Below are 19,725 nucleotides of genomic sequence, written 5' to 3'. Positions count from 1 at the left end.
TTTAGTGAAATCTATTTGTTGTGTATATATCTACAGTTTTTACATGTGCAAAACCACATGTGTGCCAAATGCTCCAAGAAAATTCTACTAAAACCGAGAAAATCCTAAGAGCTGAGATCGATGGGCCATTTTCATCAATTTTGGTCAAAATCAAAAGTTTGAAGGGCCATTATATATGAATAATTAAAGAAACTGGATATTGAGAGGGGCCAATTTCAGTTTTGAGGGGCCAAACCCCCCTACAGGATTATCCTTTTTTAAAACTGTTTTTTATTATCACACCTTAATAAACCCTTACACCCTATGTAACTTTAGTAGACTCTACCATGCATTGATATGGATGAGTCCATTATGGTCTGCGGTGGTGAAAGGGCTAAAGGAAATGTGTGTCCCAAGTCACCTTACACTTTATTTTTATTAAAAACTTTAACGACCATAGAAAAGTTGTTACTTTGAACACCCCTCTTTCTTTTCCCCATCATATATAACCTTACAAACGACCCGGACTCCAAATTAACTAAATGACATCCAAAAAACAGACTTGCCATGCTGTTTTAGGTCAGAAGTTTAAACATTCACTCTCCATTAGTGTCACCTTGGAAAACATCGGGGACATTTCAACAGCTACCATATCAATCATGGTGGCTAATTATAACTAGACTTTCTAATTATAATTCCTCACAAACTTGATTCAAACGAATAAGACAGACTCTCGTACATGTTGTAAACTGTGGGGTAAAAATAGCAACACAACGTAAACTTCCCGACCAATGATACAACTTTTATTTCAATTCTTTTTTTAATTTAAAAGAAAGAAAAACATTTCCTGCAGAAGTTTTTTTTTTAATTTAAAAGAAAGAAAAACATTTCCTGCAGAAGTTTTTTTTTTTTTTATATATAGAAACAGATATATAGCAGATTGCAATTTTTTCCTTTCCAAAGATTGCATCTTGCAACAAACCAACAAAAACCTGCATCATTTATTTATCCAAACACTGCAGGGTTTCCGTGTTGTAACTTTCAAGGGATGAATATTTCGAATCCTATCCAATGTCTCCCGGATGATCTTGATTTCCATTACAAGAAGAGATCAAAGACAATAATTTTACAATCCATTACTCCAGCTGATAAACAAGATATACAGGAGATAAATCTACAAGGCCTTCTGCAACCGTTCAAATAATTCACAGAGGGGTCCCCAAGCCGTTGTTAACACGACTTTAATCCTTCAAAGCCCTCGATTCTATAGACTATACCAGTTTTAATTATTTCGAAGGTACGACTGATCAACTTTGTACAATCGATCCACTTTTTGTGGTCATGTTATTTTCCTGGCCCCATGTTTCATTGCACACAGATAAAAGTGAAGGTCACAGTGTGTGACTCTGCCCTATACGAGGTGTAGTCAGCTGTCAAAATACCCACGGCTAGATCACACTCAACTCGATAAACTACTATTTACAACAACATTGAAGACCTTCTTGAAAATCTTTTTCAAATATTTAGTGCAATACAAATTGTTTTGCATCCAAAATATTACAAGTTTTTAATAAATGCTGGAAATACTTGGTTTATCAAAAACTATTTTACACTAATATGAAGTCAACACTACTGCAACAGCAATCTATGGAGTTTACAGTAATTCCTGGCATAGTTCTGAGAATGGGGGAGTGGTTTTTTTTGTAAAGGGAATCTCCTACGCTCGTCTTTCTAGCATTAACACTTTGGATATGTAAAGTGCTGGGAAAAGAGGGGCTGTGTGTTTGACTTATTTGATAATTTGCTTCCCTGACAGGGACATTGAGACCTAATCAGCCGTCAGACTGAAAACCAATTACAGCTCCACTAAATATTTCAGTCACCTCTTTTAGAAAGCGAAACCCTAAATAGCTGTTTCTACTTTAAAGGCAAACTTTAAATAGTTTAATTTTCTTTTTTTGTCAAACCCTAAATATTTCAGTTTTGGGTTTTTGGTGGCTATAATGATAAATTCCCTTTCCAGGTCAAAGTTGTTTCTGCTAAAGTACTGTCTCTGAGGTAGGCCTGACATTCGGGGTATGATTTAACACTCTTCAATGGCTCTCAAACTCAATGGTCCACATCACAGGTTCCAGGGCAGAGAATCTGTAGCCTTCACTTCAGATTGATGGCTGAGCACACATGAGATATATACACATACAACATTTTAACCGCAGGGGGCACTTTTGGTGTAAATGAAACCAGGCTTTCACCTGATGAAGAGAAACTCAACAGGAATCTATAGACAAGAATGCAACCAATCAATTTGATTTTTTAAATTTCTGGAAGCTAATGCATCTGACTGGACATATTATCCTCCTCAGTACCACTTCAGTTACTACCTATCTGAATCCAGTGTTGAGTTATGGAAGCAGAACAGACTTAATGCATGAAATTTCTATCTGATATAATCTTATTTATTGGAACTGGAAAGAAACTTTTTTTTTTCTGGGTTTCAAAGTGATCAACTTCAAATGTGCCAAATCTGGACTCAACCTCATGTTGGTGACAAGGCAGATTGGTTTACAGAGCATCCATCTAGAGATCAGGTGCTTTGAATTCCAACATTTGAAGATGGCAAACTTAACTCATTCACCCCTGAAATTTCATAATGAACTATTCCAATCTTTGAATTGGAAGAGTTCAAATGTGTCTTCAGGGGTGAATGAGTTAAGGAAAAAAGAGAAGACTGAAGTGGATCTACGCTCCGGGTTGAATGCAAGTGACCAGGTAGCTCTGTTGTTTGAGGGTCCAACGTGAAGCATTAATTAATCTGACATCTTGTAGCAAAAATTCTCATAGCAATATATACAGGTTTTTTTTAATTTTTGATATTCAGATAGGTCTACTTAAGCCTAAATACAGGTACTCCAGCCTACAACTCTATTTTGAATAGACAGCAGAACTGATAGAGTCTTAAACTCTGTGTATATGTATAATAGTAGTACCCTGGTAGTTCTTCTGTGTATAGCTAAACAGCTCCCAGGCTAATCGACAACACTCTACAAATAGTTGGCCCAATTACCTGGCAAAAAACATATCACTTGTCGGCACTACAAGGGTGCACAGTCCATTGTTGGTGGCAGACGCAATACCTCCACCATACCTTACAAGCCTGGTTAGCTTGCCACGCCGTTCTCAAAAAGTCGACATCTGTGTTGTCACGTCAAATATAAGAACCAATACCAATACAGGAAATGGGAGTGCTAAAATCATCACCATCTAACAAAAGCAGGAAAATATTTGGGTCTTGGTTCATATCTTGAGGAAATACTTGTCATAAAAAATTTCCAGTAATGCTTTTGAAGTTGAAGATAAAATGATATATATGGCAATGCAATTTTACCATTAAGTTAATAGATTTGTGACAATTGTCATCATTATTCAATGTTATTTCTACACTAGCCCATCAATTTATTATCCTAAAATAGACAGAATCCATTTATATTTAGCATAAAGCACTGGCAATCACGAGATTGGGTCCTCGATCTTTACATGTTTATATTGTCGGCTTCAAACAGAGTTTGGTAGATACAGCTCTACGTTCCAGCCATACCAACACATGAATGATGCATCAAACCCATGCGAGATTCTCTTTCGTACTTATGGAAAGATGGTTATATATTTTTAGCATGAAAATCATTTAATACATTTTTTCTAATAAAAGCCATATATGATATTTGTCTTCCCAGAATAACTTGCTTCCTATAACAGCTTTAATACTTCCTCTTGTGCTGTGTAAACCCATCTTGAGGATCAAGTATTTATGAGTTCCCCTTTAAGATCCAACGACAATGTTTTCATGGCCGATTGACGCTAATCAGATTTTCGTATATAATTACACCAGGTATTGACAGACAGATGAAATATTAATAAGGTCCCTTTCTTCGTCGCCATGCCTACCCGTCCAGAACCTCGGAAGTACGCACCATTGACATAAGACTTCCGTCCCCCCNNCCCCCCGGGGCCCCCCCTTCCCGAGATCAATATTTTCAACAATTCTTCTAAACACTTCCGTCTTTTGTGTCCCACTATTAATACCAAATGTCTTCACAATCTTATTTTCTATTTCAATATTTTATAAACCATTACAGATTGACAGTTCGCAGTACGATAAAAGCTAACCTTTAGTAAAGAACAGTATATCTTCACAGATCTAGTGTACGACTGTCCACCAAGTTGTGTTATATGTGAAGAACAAGTCAGGCAATGTTCCAACTTGTCACATCAGTAATATCATTTGGGTTTGTAAATATATATATTGTATTGGATCTCTCAAGAAAATGTACTTACAAAAATACGAAAAATCGATACAGCACTAGACAGAGTGCAGTAAATAATGTCTGTGCAGGTTGTGTAAAACGTCCTTTAAAACTATGGTACTTTCATTTCCAGACTTATGCAAATGTTAAATATTTGCACGTTACAGGATAAAGTTCAATGTACAATCGAATGTTAATCAGGCTTTAAAAAAGTTACCTTGACTGTCAACCTGCCTAGAAAATCTAAGATAGTTACCTGTTAGTGCAAAACTGTTAAATTGATACACTTTGTATTACAGAATTATTTCATAAACATTTTATACTTGAAAACATTTTGCATGCTTTTACTTGTCAGTTTTTAAATTTTACTTTTTTATTTATCTCATCAATTTGAATTTGTTCAATACTAAGAAAGCAATACTAAATATAGACTAAAATACGTCATTTAAATTTGAATATGAAAAGCCAGATAATCATCTTACAGTGAATTACATATACATGTCCTTATACACTGCGAGGTGTTACCAAATACTATCAAGGAAATCGTTCATTTGAGCCATTGTGTATGACTTCCCCGAATTAATGACTAAATGTAAACTTTATAACCCTTGCTGTACTTTACCAAGTAAAGGTGATTTGTGGTAATTTATTAAATGATGACAACTCTCTGCCCACGTCGGTTTGAGTCATGATCGTAATCTTGACTTCCACACCCAGTGGTGAAACAGAAACAAAGTGAATCAACAGTGTAATCCAGTCACAGACCGTGTCACGTCCTAAAATAACATACAATTTTAATATGTTTTAATCAACTTGTGACAGACTTTGTTACCTTCCTGATAGGTTTATAACACTAGGTAAATATCAGATTTACGTGCACTGGTATCATTAGGGAAACATGTTCTTAAATTAAGTTTTTTACATTAACACAAATTGAATCAACTCCATTCAACATTCATAAATGTTGACAAACAACATTCCCCAAGAAACTGTTGCTTTAGGTAACCTTGCTTTGTTTGTCTCCCTTGATTTGAACAATTGATATTCAAGGTCATAATGAAAGTCACAGAGAACGTACATTTTTTTTTTTTAAATTGTGTGAAAGTCACAGCGACCTACTTACAGTAAACTGCACCTTCTGTAGATACTGTAGGAATCATTTTCAAAGCTTCATCAAGATATCTTTAGCAGTTTGAAATTTACAGCCCAGACAAGACTTGCACATATGTAACCTTTGACCTTGGGGTGAAGGTCACAATTACCTAATTTAAGTGCATAGCACACCTTCCGGGGGTGATTCAGCTAGTATACTTCAAATTTCTCCACAGCATAACAGCTTGAAAGTTGCAGCCTCACTCAGGGCAACATGTTATCAGAGAGGACCCAAAACGAAAAGGACCAGTACTAATACCATATTTCTCCCTTTTTGATGAATGAGAGTCAATAAAGGAAGAAGAAGAAGAATCCTGATCAGATCAATCACTCAACCACTTCCTAGTGAATTACAATAGGACAAATCTATTATACAGCACCTATGACATCACTTCCTGTTTGACACCATCTGCCAAAACCCTTGTGGTCAGAGTGCCTGATGATCCATACATCCTCCAATGTTGCATGCTAACACATCCCCATTACCTTGTTGCGGTGCTAGTAGATCCCATATAGCCTTACCTATTTCATGGCAAAAATCTGATGTTCCAAAAATACCAGTTATGTAACGTTAACCCCCATGGTGGTACATGATGCACCAGGCAATGGGATTTTATTTTCTCAAATTACATAATTTCTAACACCCTGATGCATCCAACACCACTGTTGAGGTATGCTGACATGTATATCAATATGCGGGACTGTAAAAAAATCAAAGCACCACGCTATGAAAATGTGGATAGGAATTCAAAATATTGTTTTAACGACTTTTTGATAAACAGAAACAATAACAGCAGAGAATAGCACCATTGTGAATCGGGAGGAGAAACTTGACAAGCTCAGGGTTCATGCCATAATTTCGGGACGCGGTGGTGGGGTTGGGGACGGCTGGTACACTATATGCAGGGATAGATGCACAGGCCACACGAACAACACTGCAACCAGTCATTAGTGCATTATATGTAATGGGATAAAATGGCAAAATAATGTGTACAGAATTACATGCAGTGCAAAACCAAATTACTGGTTCAGATATACAAGTCTGACAGACCTGGCACAATAACAGTTCTATTAGACGGTGAAATGTCAAATTTGCCTGGGACAATTTTTGTTACACATGTAGATAACTCACAGTGTCTGTTTTCATTCAAATCACACATACATATTTCTTCTATTTTTGCTTTCGAAGGTAAAAATACAGAAAGAATCTCTCTAGCATACAGACATGAAAACTGAAGATGATTTTCACTCAATGGAAGTGAATTCCTTCAACCTGAATTTCAGCTGTTTGGATCCAGCGATTTCAAAGCTATTGTTGCTAAACCCTATATCATTTCAGGATGATGACCTTATAAGCACACAGAGATGTCTCCTACATTAATGATGAGTAAGATGACATGCATACATGATGCGCAGTAGAACAAGCAGGTAACTACGACCACTATACACCTGTACTGGGGCAGGAAAGGGGGCATACAAAGTTAGCACTAACAGCCCAGTGGTATTCTACATCACTAACTCATTCACCCCTGAAATTTCATAATGAACTAGTCCAACCTTTGCATTGGAAGAGTTTAAATGTGTCTTCAGGGCTGAATGAATCAACGTTTTGTTCATTAATGGGTTTTTACTGGGACAGGTAATCAGCTATGTTAATTGATTACAGAAAGGATATGATTGAAAATCAATATACGACAGAATGGATACATAGATACAGTAAAACCTTTAGATAATAGCCCTCATTTAATTTGCTAACTCGCTTACTGCCAACATATTTCAATTAACCCTTTGCCATTTTTCTGCACAGTTCCTTCATATTATCAATTGATATTATCCCCAAAATCTTTATATTGCCAAAATTTCACTTGACATATAGGGCAACAGTATTACAAGGTTTTACAGTAAAATGTAATGCAATGTTAATTCTGATAACTAGAGAAGTTGTTCAAATATGTTTGTTACAATGCTGATTAGGTATATGGAGATGAAAAGGACGATATATGAGTAGAAGATAAAGGCTATATCCCAAAGGGACATCACTCCATGAGATAATATTACATTCTCAAATGTTCACCACACCATAGCTGAAAAGGGACATAACTCCATGAGATAGAATCAGAACGAAATTTATAGCATTCTCAAATTTTCACCACAAATAAAGCACGAAAGGGAATAAATCAATGAACAAGTCAGTATATGAACAAGATACTGTAAAGAGTCATAATGCCGTATTTTATGAGGGAAACAGCGCCCTCTTCAAACGTCCTTGACCTCCTTCGGAACTCAGTCACAACATCGAGATAACAGTACTACAGGTCCTACAACGGATACTCACAGGCAAGAATCCAGGAGATGGGAGCTCATTTGAGTGTCTCCCAGACTTGTATCATTCAACCGGGACTCAGCCAGGGGTTGGGGGCCGGGCGATCGCCATAGATACGAGTCGTCAGCGCTAGTGATACTATTCATACTATTGGCCTGACTGCCGAACCTATACTGCTGGAACAGCAAAACAAAAACGACATGCACACAAAATGATTAAAACGCAACACAAAAGGACAATGAGGGTTGAAAGCCGTAAATGGTGAAAATTTGCCAAAAAAATATTTCAAAAGGAAATTCAAGGTTGTTAAACACAAAACACAAATTTTAGGACGTTTGCACCACTTCAGGTCATACGTAAGCTTGAAATCTGTAGCAGGACGAAAGCTGTATCAAACCACGGCCATGATGAGGTACAAACATTCACCTGCATTTTAATCTGGTCACCAAAATGAATATTTTTAAAGTTAAATATTGATCATGCATGCAATGAGTATATGAAACGTCCTGATATGAACAACAAATCACCATGCTGAGGATGCTCTAGTCTACATTTCACAATTACACAAACAACAAAACTGCCATGCAAGAGAATAGTCTGTTCTATGTCATGCCAACACGACACTGTTAACACACACCAACATCCAGCTGTTTCCATTAGCTTTTTAATTTTAACTGATGAAAATTTGTAATTTATCACAATCACCGCTAGCCTTTTTAAAAATTTCGGTTCCATCACACAGACAGTAATTGGATGTAAGAACACAACACATACTTTGAAAACATTTGAAGTCCCTGCAATTTTAATCAATTTGATGGTGGAACCAAGTCAATATGAAGTGAAATCAAACTTTACATTTTTTGTTGTAAAAATAAATTTTGTTGTATGAAATAATCATTATCAGTCAAAGATATGAAAATTCTCATATATTTTAAAATGTTAAAGGAAACAAATTCTATTTTATAATTCTACCTAAAAGCTAACGGGACTGGATAGATCTTACCCATGGTACTAAATGAAGTTACAAGTGTTGATACCCAACAACAGAGAAAGGTGAGATCAATGCTAATCCTATAAAGCAAGTGACAAGTGAGAAATGATGGATAAAACTAGATTAGAGGGCAGAGAGTCAGCAGGATCTCATCGACAGCGTGCACTTCACAACCTCTATTTGTGTAAACACCGACATTCCGTCAGAAATGCAAGTGATAAAATTTAAAGATTTGAGACCAAGAAAAAAAAAGCAGGGAGGACGTCGATAAGGAAAAGAAAGTGTCAGAGGGTGAGAATGTGGCAGAAGATGAAGATGATAAAAGCAATGTGCAGGTTAAATTAGAAGACGCGAAAGAAGAACAGATTGAAGGGCAAAGAAGGGAGATAAAGGGAAGGGAGAAAGGAAGAAGGGAAAAAGACAGAAATCAAGCTCCATCAGTGACACAATTATCACTGAGGTTAAACAGAAGGTCGGACCCCATTATCACTCTCAACTAATTCCAGCTCAGGATGAGCCGAACAGAAATTCCACACTTTGTAACAGCTGTTTTACCGGAAAAAAACAAACAATGTGCAGTATATGTAATTTAACGAGGCTGTTGTAACAGATGGAAGTGGTTAGTGGCGAAACCAGGCCATAACAGGGTGCATAGAATCACATAATTTAGTTAGTCATTAGTCCTAGTCACATCCCACTCAAACATCCCGAAAATCTCCCCAGCTCAAAACATCTAACCAGGGTATTAGCCTGATAAACAGGCATAATTAAAAGGTGGCATGCTCAGTTTTACTGCATTATACATGCATGTAGGCTTCATCCTGCACTATAAAATCTGCCACATGGATACATTAAATGTGTCAATAAGTGATTCTGCGGTGGAGAGATTCCGATCCGATATTACCTAAGCTGTTACATACATCCCTGGGCAAAACACTTACAAAGGCCTGCTAATGACTTCCTCGGCTGCTTCCATTTCTGCTTCACCTACATCACATCTTTAAACCTTTAACTTTGATTTAAAACATTTTTTTAATCACGAGCATTAATGGTTTCAGCAGATTTTCACGACTTTTTTCCCATTTCCCGAATGGGTTTGGAATTACTAGCAGTAATGGTTCACATACAGACTTTGGATCCAGGAATGCTTCGCTTATGTAATGTACAATCCGTGTATTACTGAAACCAGGGATATATTTGTTCTCAGAGATGGTTTGATGGAGATACAGCCTGTGTGACATATAAAGGATGCATTCTTTGTCGCCACCAGTTTACACCTAATCAACTCAACTTGCGTTAGGAAGCATTGGCTGTAACAAAGATCATCAGATTTTTTCTACCATAAATCACCTTTATCTGTTGGGATATATGTAATGTAGAATTTCCCCATGCAGTTATAAAATTATCTGGTACGCAACAATAATGATATCAGATTATCTCGTTATTGCTCCAGAATTATCAAATGTTCAAATTGTGTTATTAACTCATTCACCCCTGAAATTTCATAATGAACTATTCCAACCTTGGAATTGGAAGAGTTCAAATGTGTCTTCAGGGGTGAATGAGTTAACCCTAAGTAAGTTTCTTGGTAATATCAAAATTATAGCAGATAAGTGAATCATATTCCATAGGTTATACACATTTGAAACAATAAAAGGGCTGTTATACCTATTCCATAAATGTAATTACCTACAGCAACCTCAAGGTAATACCTACTATGTAAGTCAATGGAAGTACCAGATTCTTAATAAAAAAAATCAGCCCAATTTTTTTTATGGAATTTACCTACTGTAGTAAATTTTATTATTCAGATCAGTCAAATAATGTGATCCTGATATTAAATTCTTCTTTTCTTTAAGAACTCTAGCTAATTATACCAGTTTGTATTGTCCTCTATGTTCTTTATACACAGGTTAGCACTCTTACCAGAATGAGTCTAACTGAAATCAGTTTAGTATTTTTGTATTTACATATATGATAGTTAAAATTCTTACGAAAACATCTTCATGACCTTGATTAAATACCGCCAAGATTAATGGCTATCTTCCTTGTTATCAGTTCTGGGCAATCAAAGTGTACGGAAGTTTACCATTTTTTTCCCCTCCATTTCATCATTATCAGACATGTCATCAACGTAAATGTTGTGACTCAAATGATGTCTGTGTATATTATCTCGACAGAACTAGGGTAAGTCAACAGCCCCACAAGTAAACCAACATCAGGTTAAGAGATTATGTCCTTTTAAATCTCATGTGATATACCTAGAATTTATCTAACCTATCAGCGATCATTTATTTAAGGAAAAGATAACCCACGGTAGACCCAGCACAACTTGAATTACCGGATTAAAACGTAGGCTTTCTTCTGAAATTTTATATCCTTCATTTCTGTAACTTAAATTTGAATGTACATGATGACAATTGTAATCTGGCCTTGTATATACAGAATGTCAGTGACTCACTGCAGGGTGCCAGAACAATAATAACAAATGTTTTCCACTTTTCTGTTGGAACAAGTGACACACACTGACAGTCTGTACAATGACCATACTTAAACTTGAGTAGGTCAAATAAAAAGACAATGGTGGAAAAAAGAAATCTCATCCCACAGAGCTCTAGATCTTTAGGTGAAATATTTCAGTTACAGAATATATAGCTTTGCTCGGGTTTTTTCAATTGCATCTGCCCTTTGACCTCATCACCAGTAGGACTTGCTACCAGATGGATGAGTATATATACAAACACCCCTCACCACACCTGTACATCCATCGCAAGTTGACTCTCACACAGTATTAACCCTTTCACCACTGTAGACCAAAATGGACTCGTCTAGATCAATGCATGGTAGAGTTCACTAAAGTTACGTAGGGGTGAAAGGGTAAACTTATGCATTTAATAAAACAAGTACAACAGAATATCATGAAAGATTTGACAGGGTAGTTAAATTGTCACAGATGCCCTCTCTAGGAGCAACAATAAGAAAAGTTGACAGGGTAGTTAAATTGTGACAAAAGATTTGACAGGGTAGTTAAATTGTCACAGATACCCTCACTAGGATCAACAATACTCTCTAATCCATGCGGTCCTTGACAGGGTGAGGGTGTTGAACCATGCAATTATAATGACGTGTCACTAATTTCATTACTACTTTACATGTTAACTCATTCACCCCTACATATCTAAACTGGACTTGCCCGGTCATTGATTGGGTAAGGTTCAAATGTGACTCTAGGGGTGAATGGGTTAACTCATTCACCCCTGAAGTTTCATAATGAGCTATTCCATCCTTTGAATTGGAAGAGTTCAAATGTGTCTTCAGGGGTGAATAGGTCAATGAACACGTGAGAGGCAGTATTATTACAACACTCAGTAGGGCTATACAGTATCTGACACATTCCCATGCAGGCACTGAAAAAGAATCATGTGTACCTCTGAAAAAGAAGGCAGAAAATAACACTACAATAAACAGGCAACAGACGTAGCCAACCAAGGCTTGGTCGGTGCCGATGTTGATGACCCAGTATATTATATAGACAGTAAATAGACAGCAATAGTAAAGATACCTCCAATACAAACATAATCCCGATCGTGTAAGGTGATTTTCCCACGCCACAATCAACAGAAGCGGTGGCTCTATGCCATGCCTGGCTCTGTGACTTATGTTACACAACTTTTGTTAGACTGTTGTGGAGTGTCAGACTCAATATTTATCTTGGTCATTTGCATACAAGCGAGATACAGGTCAAGCTGGAAACCAATACATTCAGTACATAAAACAAACAAGCACTCTCAGCATAGAACAGGTAGAATCAATTTTTCTAATATAATTCAAATGGAATCTGTAAATATGATTTAAATGGAATCTGTAAATATGATTTAAATGGAATCTGTAAATATGATTTGAATGGAATCTGTAAATAAGTCACATTACAATGTTTGGAGATGGTCACACTCATGTAATAGTGTAATAACACCCTGTGTTGAGACTGTGTCCCCTGTGAATAGCCTATGGTAGCTGATAAGTAGAGCAGGGTGTTAATTGTAGGTGTGGGATAACCAAAGCTTTACTATCTTTACCGGTGGCACCTAATCTAAGGTGTTAAATGTCGGTCACTGGAATACCTGGTGGGGCAGGGGGCTAAAGGTGCTGAACGCAAATGACGCTAATTATCGAAAAGTTTATATAATCTTTTTCTTATTTCTGATTACCACCACTGAAAACAATCAGAGGCTAACAACAAAATGTACCTGATAAGATTTTTAAGGAAAGGAACTAAATACGGGTAGCCATAGGCAATAGCTTCCATGACTAGTCAATCTCTATCTCAGTTTAAAGTACTAAGTACCTATACCCCAGGCAAGTACCTATCTTTTGATCGTTACTGGATTACAATACTGTTGACGTTACGTCACTGTATATATTAAAGAACTCAACAGAAGGTTAGGTAACTTTACTAATAAGGTAGGTATATAGATTTACCACCCTGCGTATTCCGTTACCTTGCTACGTGTAGTAATGAGTGGGTACTTGGTACTTTCCGTGTTGTTTATAAGACTCTTTAGCAGTAAAGGTAAGGTTATATAATGGCAGCTTATCTGAACAAGTCCCTTGACCAAACGGTGTCATAACTTGACCTAATTTTACGTGATCAGTGGCACTCAACTGGACAATGCCGAAATTTCATATGGAGACATTTGTAATGGTTAAAACCTGTATATTTACACCTGTCAAGTAATAGAAATTATTACCAAAACTTTTGTTTTCAAATGCTTCCTGTGTGAGTCAACACATTTACTGATGAAATAGGACTTGTCAAGTCTAGCCTTACAGCAGAATCACCTGAACTTGTTTTCGGACCATTAGAGTCGAGATTGAAGAGGTTTTTATGACCGAATAGGTCTCCGAGTTAAGTAGGTTCTGAGTTGGAATGTAGATCACCGGACCCACAATGAGTAATGTGTGTTTGGGTTTTACCAGCACCTCCGAGTGTCTTCCAAGTGTGTATTTATATACCATCAGATCGCAATCGTACACCTGTCGATATCCGCTGTAGTACATAAAACATAACATTACCTCACACACAAGTACACAGGCCATTGTGTCTGGCCCCTGCAGACATATATACACACTATGCCGTTTATACCTGTAGGCTAAGTGTTCTGGCACAGTGTCTGCTCGGCTTGTCCTGATGGATTTAATATAAGCACTGCTTGTATACTATGTTACCATATTTTTTAATAAAGATTGTTGTTTCAACCTATCCATGTCTAATGTTTCATCGGTAACTTAATTTTTTCTCAATTTCACTGGAACATTGTTGTATACCTATTATATCACCTTACCTCATTCACCCCTGAAGACACATTTAAACTCTTCCAATTCAAAGATTGGAATAGTCCATAACGAAATTTCAGGAGTGAATGAGTTAAGTATTTTTATGTATCGGCCCCATATAAATGCAAGCTATTTTTGTATCTATTTCACCTAATTACCATGCTACCTGTAACGTCATGCCTATTCAACACCCGGTAATCCATATCATTAGACTTTTTTTTTTACATCAGGTAAAATGACAGATTTTAACATCTACCCCATGTCAACTCCATCCTATTTCTCCCTATGTGTTTATTTTATTTAATGTAGACATCCTGTATTTTACAATCCTGTACTCGTTTAAGGTGTGTAGAGTACTGACTTACCTGTCAAATGAAATCACAGGTGCCAGATGAGTTTTGTTGTTAGCATATTTATAGCCTGTCTAAGGTCTTTCCTTTCCAAGATTTTCCCCCAAAATTCACCCGATTCTTTCCCTAATTCTTACAGTTAAAAATAAATATTTCTATCTCATTTCCAAATTATACATACTATATACATATCCCTTCAAGGGTTTATACATATCACTTCAAGGGTTTATACTTGTCTTAAAACACATACTACAATGTTTTGCTTCTGTTGTTATGGTCTATGAAAATAAAATATTTTCCCAAATTTGGTAAAAAGAAAATGCTGTATTTTCTCAATCAAAGTGAAAAGGGTACAGGTATTTGGGACGAAATGTAGAACAGTTACCTGTTACATATGAACAGTGACAGCCTTACCTAACGCCCCTTATCTCAAAAGTGTTTTTACATGCTGTAACTTGATCTTTATCAGTAGGATTTCTTCAGGTGAAAATTAAAATATTTATTGATGAGGTTCTGACAGTTAATTGGACAAGAAGCAGGATCTTATCGCAATTGACGGGGTTTAACTCCATACATTTCTTGACTTATTCTAGGAGATGGTCATGTATATGTGCTACTGTTCAAAGTTGTGTTGTATCACACTATTTTTAATGGACCTTTTGATGTAAACCTGTTTTGGAGTGTAAAGTTCAGGTGTGATCCTGACAGGACCGGAAGGTGTGTTATTGATTGCAATTGCCTGACCATCGTCCAGCAGTGTCAGAGTAAAGTCTGGCTCTACCTGACAGCCGACACATTCACACTTGATATATTCCTTTGTCGACTTACCTGGTCGTGTTGTCGAGCCAAATTCTCTCGTTCCTCTTCCAACTTTTTTGTTAATCTTTCGAACTGGACTTCCTTTGGAATAAATCAAAAACACACCACATTACCGTAACACATCCATATATTAGAATCACATAATTTCCAGTAAATTACATAATCCACGTGATGTCACACACGGACAGCTGTACACAGACAGGTAAAAACTACAGGCATATGACTAACACTCGTAGACACATACAGGTGATATAGACGCGGACATATCGGCCGTTGGTATGTGATGTGGGAGTGAAGTTCATTCATTACACACATACCAGGGACCAAGGGACTGTCTACACTCAACTTCTATTATCATTGTTTATATTAGGGAAAATATGTTGATTGAAAATGAACGTTTTAATACACACAATCCGAAGATTGGTAGTAATATACAGTCGTGTTCAGTCAACCGGAACATTTTGAGAAGAACTGGTTTAACAAGACATCGACGAAATCCCAGAAAACAACATTGTGACCCTGGGCTCGCTCAACCATGCAGCGTACACTGCCGTTTTTGTGACAGTCCTAATGATCTACCATTACATCAAGTAGACTTCATTCGTAATCTGTCAATACCGTGAGCATTGTAAACGTTGTATATACATCCCAGGAATGTTACCCTACCACACTGACGAGTGATGTGTTAATTTGGTTTTACAACACTGACATAATCCTAGCCTTAATTGTTATAACAGCAATCCCAATTACTCAAATATGTCCCTGCTTTAGATAATTAATTACATTTCAAAGCATATTAAGTAACACAGGCAAATATTTCCATTGAATGGCTCTGCATGACAAACTTTAGTCTTATATAACAATGATACAACACTGAACACTAAAACAAGAACGGAACCCTTTTTTTTTTAGAACATTAATTTCGTACATTTTTTTTCTTCTAAATTGTTTATTAATTAAATAGCCATGATCTTGCAATGGTAAAAAGATAAATTCAATAAAATTTGAAGTCTTTTTGTTCACAAGAAGATTTTAAAAGATATTGTGAACAAGTCTCCGTTTCTGTTGATTTTATCTAAAACTAATATCCTATACTACATAACCTTAACCCATTCACCCCTGAAATTTCATAATGAACTATTCCAAACTTTGAATTGGAAGAGTTCAAATGTGTCTTAATTCAGGGGTGAATGAGTTAACCTAGGAAATCTGTTTCTCTATATATGTGAAGACAGAATTATGAAAATATGGAAGAAATAGGCATAACGGGAGTGATCAAAGTTATTGATCCTCGGTGAGTGAACAGTAAGAGAGATCATTACCACATTCCTCAGGAATTACCCCATTCACAATCTACCCACCACATAAATTCCAGTAGACTGGATAAGACTTATCTTTTAACATCGAGGGCCGAATTCTTCGACACATTGGCAGCTTACACATGTATATATTTGAATGTTTCAAAAAAGTTCGAAACACAAAACATGTATGGGGAATCTACAAAGCTGTTCTAAGATAGGAAGAATTATTATCATTTTATATCTTCAGTCAGCTGGAAATTGTCTGAATTTGCAAACAAATTATGTGGAAGATTGCAGTTCATATGTATACCAATGCAATATTGTTAAGCTGATACAAGCTGACAGGCGAGTTCAATCCATCATTTTCATGCATTTCCTCACAAATCTTCAAACTGGACCTAAGTCTCAAATTTGAATTCAAGCAACCGTCTAATCTGGCATAAATTTCTCGATTTTGTTGAAAATCTTTAAGTCCTACCAATCCTACCAGAACTTCTTACGTCTGTTCACAGTTTAAATGTACCTTCGTCGGTAGGACAAACTTCCCCGTGTCTACCTTATACTTATAGATCTTTTTCAAAAGAGCTGAGCCAGGTCTATTTGGGTAAAATAAAAATTGCCGTCGCCATAAATTTGCTGTCATTCAGCATCGTGATGTCAATTATAGGACTTGTACATTTTGGGACTGACAATAATTAAAGTTCCAGCCCTACATTCATGGGGAACACTTTCTTTCCTAGGAATGCACAGTGGTAGGGAATATTTTCTTTCCTAGGAATGCATTATGATAATTTGTCAAATTGCTGCGTTGCTAATACAACCTACACAAAGGATTATCTGTCTCTGCTTAACCATAACTATAAGTAAAGAGAATTATCATTGAGATGTGAAAATACATTAATGAAATTGATAAATTTGAACTTTTAATTCTATAATGTATATATTTACAGAATCATTTCTATTTTACATTCTTGACAGTTGTATGAGCGACAAGCATCACTTACAATCAACCCTCATTGCCACTCAAGTTTTGTGAAGGGGCATTATCTAAAATGTTCCTTCTCAATTCTTTTCATTACTTATGAAATTTAAAGTAAAAAACTGCATGTGCCAAGATTTTAAATGATCAATCATGAAAACATCTACACCTTTTCAGATTATACAATAAATCTTTAAAATTTCAGTTAAAGGCCTTTTAATTTTACAGCACTTCAGACAACTGGCCTTGAAAATGATGAAGTAAAATTTCACGACCATGTTGCAGTAGAAACAAGTTCTCCAAGTATTGTGCTTTGTTGTTCCATAATACGTTAAAAACTGCTGACATTACGCTGTGCATATCTGGACTTGTATTGAATACAAATCTAACTCTGTGTGAAGTCGTAGCTCTGGTATTAACATGTCTTTCAAAAGAAACTTTTTAAACTTTTGAATTCAATACTTAATTCCTTTCACTAAAAGGCTCGTAAATTAGTTTTAATGAAATAGTCAAAAGATCAGGGTCAAAAAACAGCTCAAAGGTGGATTAAATGATTGCGAATTAAACTAGGAAAATAATACAATAACTGTATTCAATAGGACTTGGGATTGTTAGCAATGTGACTCTATGCAGTCGAGCAAGGAAACCTTACACAGACATTGTGTGAATTACTTATATTTACGTTTCTACTTCTGGCATATACTTATTCATTTGCACCTTACAAGTCCTCAAGGCAACACCTGAACTGAAAAACTATGTACCTGTATATCAGTATATATATATATATATATATATATATATAGGCCTGACCCACTTGTTGTGTTGTCCCAATCATACAACTCATAATCTATACCTCCGCGACAACAGCTTTACTGTACTATATACTATTGTACACACTGCTGATCAGTCAAGTGTCATATTGAAGTACACCCACTGTAATGTATACTATATATGTGTGCGTGGAGGCGTGGCCGGTCATGAATGAGTGATCACAGGTATGCGTACCTGTGCCTTGACGGTCTTTAGAATGCTGGCCGCAGACTCGTTAGCATTGTAGGATTGGTCAGCGGAAGGGCGGTATGGGGATTGTTGTATTATGTAGCTGTCCTGGTCAGTATGCCCCGAAGGCATCTCCGGTCCATCAACAGTCAAACACCAATCAGTTCTGGTCACTTCCTACTGTCACCTGTAATAGATAAGGATACCTGTGTCATTTACACCTGCTGCTGACCAGGTGTGGGTACTTGTTGTTCACCTGTACCACACCAATAAAACCTTGCATCAACATAACCCCTCTAGATCTGCCCAACTAACAGTTGGTTGAATTAACCCTTCCACCCCTATGTAAACTTTAGTAGACTCTACCATGCATTGATCTGGACGAGTCCATTATGGTCTACAGTGGTGAAAGGGTTAATCTAGCAACACTGAAGCTAACAAGCTGCAACTAACAGCAAGACAGAGATCTAGAGATGATGTTGATGGTTACTTACTAGGTAACTTTAGTAGACTCTACCATACATTGATCTGGAGGAGTCCATTATGGTCTACAGTGGTGAAAGGGTTAAGGTACATTTGGCAGGCTATATGGTAGAGTCTACTAAAGTTACCTAGGGGTGCAAGGGTTAAAAATGACGATTATAGACAATATTTAATCAGACTTAATATCTACTTTTACCTCTATTTATTTTTTCTCTTGACAACACAATCAAATAAAACATCTTATAACTGACAAATATCAGACAGGTCCTGGTTTAGCTCAGATGAGCTTAAAACACATTTAGCATGCCATGTATAAATTAATTGTTTAAAAATATATATCAAATTACATTTTTTTATATATTTTTGTTACAGATAATAATTTGTGAACCGCCTTGAGACGCCCTACGAACTAGGTTGTGATAAAACGGTATATAAGAACCTCCAAATATTATTATTATCATTTTACTGCATACTTCCCACCTCTCACAATGGAAAAGTGTGGGCAATAAATCACTTGCTACCACAGTCCACTGCACACATAATCCCCTTTCAAGGCCAATCATGATTACATGACCATGGAAGGGGGTGTGCACAGTGGACTGTGGCCACAAATGCTGTAAGAAAGGGGAGATAATCAATCAGTGAGTAATGATGAAGTCAATACAGTGGAAAGGATAAACTTAGTTGACACATTTAAAATAAGGGGGAAAAAAA

The 19,725-nt window shown here is 36.5% G+C and overlaps 1 protein-coding gene across 9 annotated transcripts in view; it reads right to left on the bottom strand.

Moving 5' to 3' along the window:
- LOC110445452 (catenin delta-1-like) overlaps positions 1 to 19,725 on the bottom strand; it is a 76,524-nt gene that overhangs the window by 43,954 nt on the left and 12,845 nt on the right. For 5 of the 9 annotated variants that reach the window (XM_021490091.1, XM_021490094.1, XM_021490099.1 and 2 more), the window contains exons 2-4: positions 18,535 to 18,715; positions 15,259 to 15,330; positions 7,768 to 7,931 (exon numbers count right to left, since the gene is read on the bottom strand). In XM_021490091.1, the coding sequence (XP_021345766.1) occupies positions 7,768 to 7,931; positions 15,259 to 15,330; positions 18,535 to 18,660 (362 nt within the window). In that variant the 5' untranslated portion in view covers positions 18,661 to 18,715. Of the gene's footprint in view, positions 1 to 7,767; positions 7,932 to 15,258; positions 15,499 to 18,534; positions 18,716 to 19,725 lie in introns of those variants that run through there. The other 4 variants (XM_021490100.1, XM_021490102.1, XM_021490093.1 and 1 more) reach the window with 3 other exon arrangements.

The sequence above is a fragment of the Mizuhopecten yessoensis genome, unplaced genomic scaffold (assembly GCF_002113885.1).
Source record: "Mizuhopecten yessoensis strain PY_sf001 unplaced genomic scaffold, ASM211388v2 scaffold2307, whole genome shotgun sequence".
NCBI classification, from domain to species: domain Eukaryota; kingdom Metazoa; phylum Mollusca; class Bivalvia; order Pectinida; family Pectinidae; genus Mizuhopecten; species Mizuhopecten yessoensis.
This window is presented reverse-complemented; position numbering and strand designations above follow the sequence as displayed.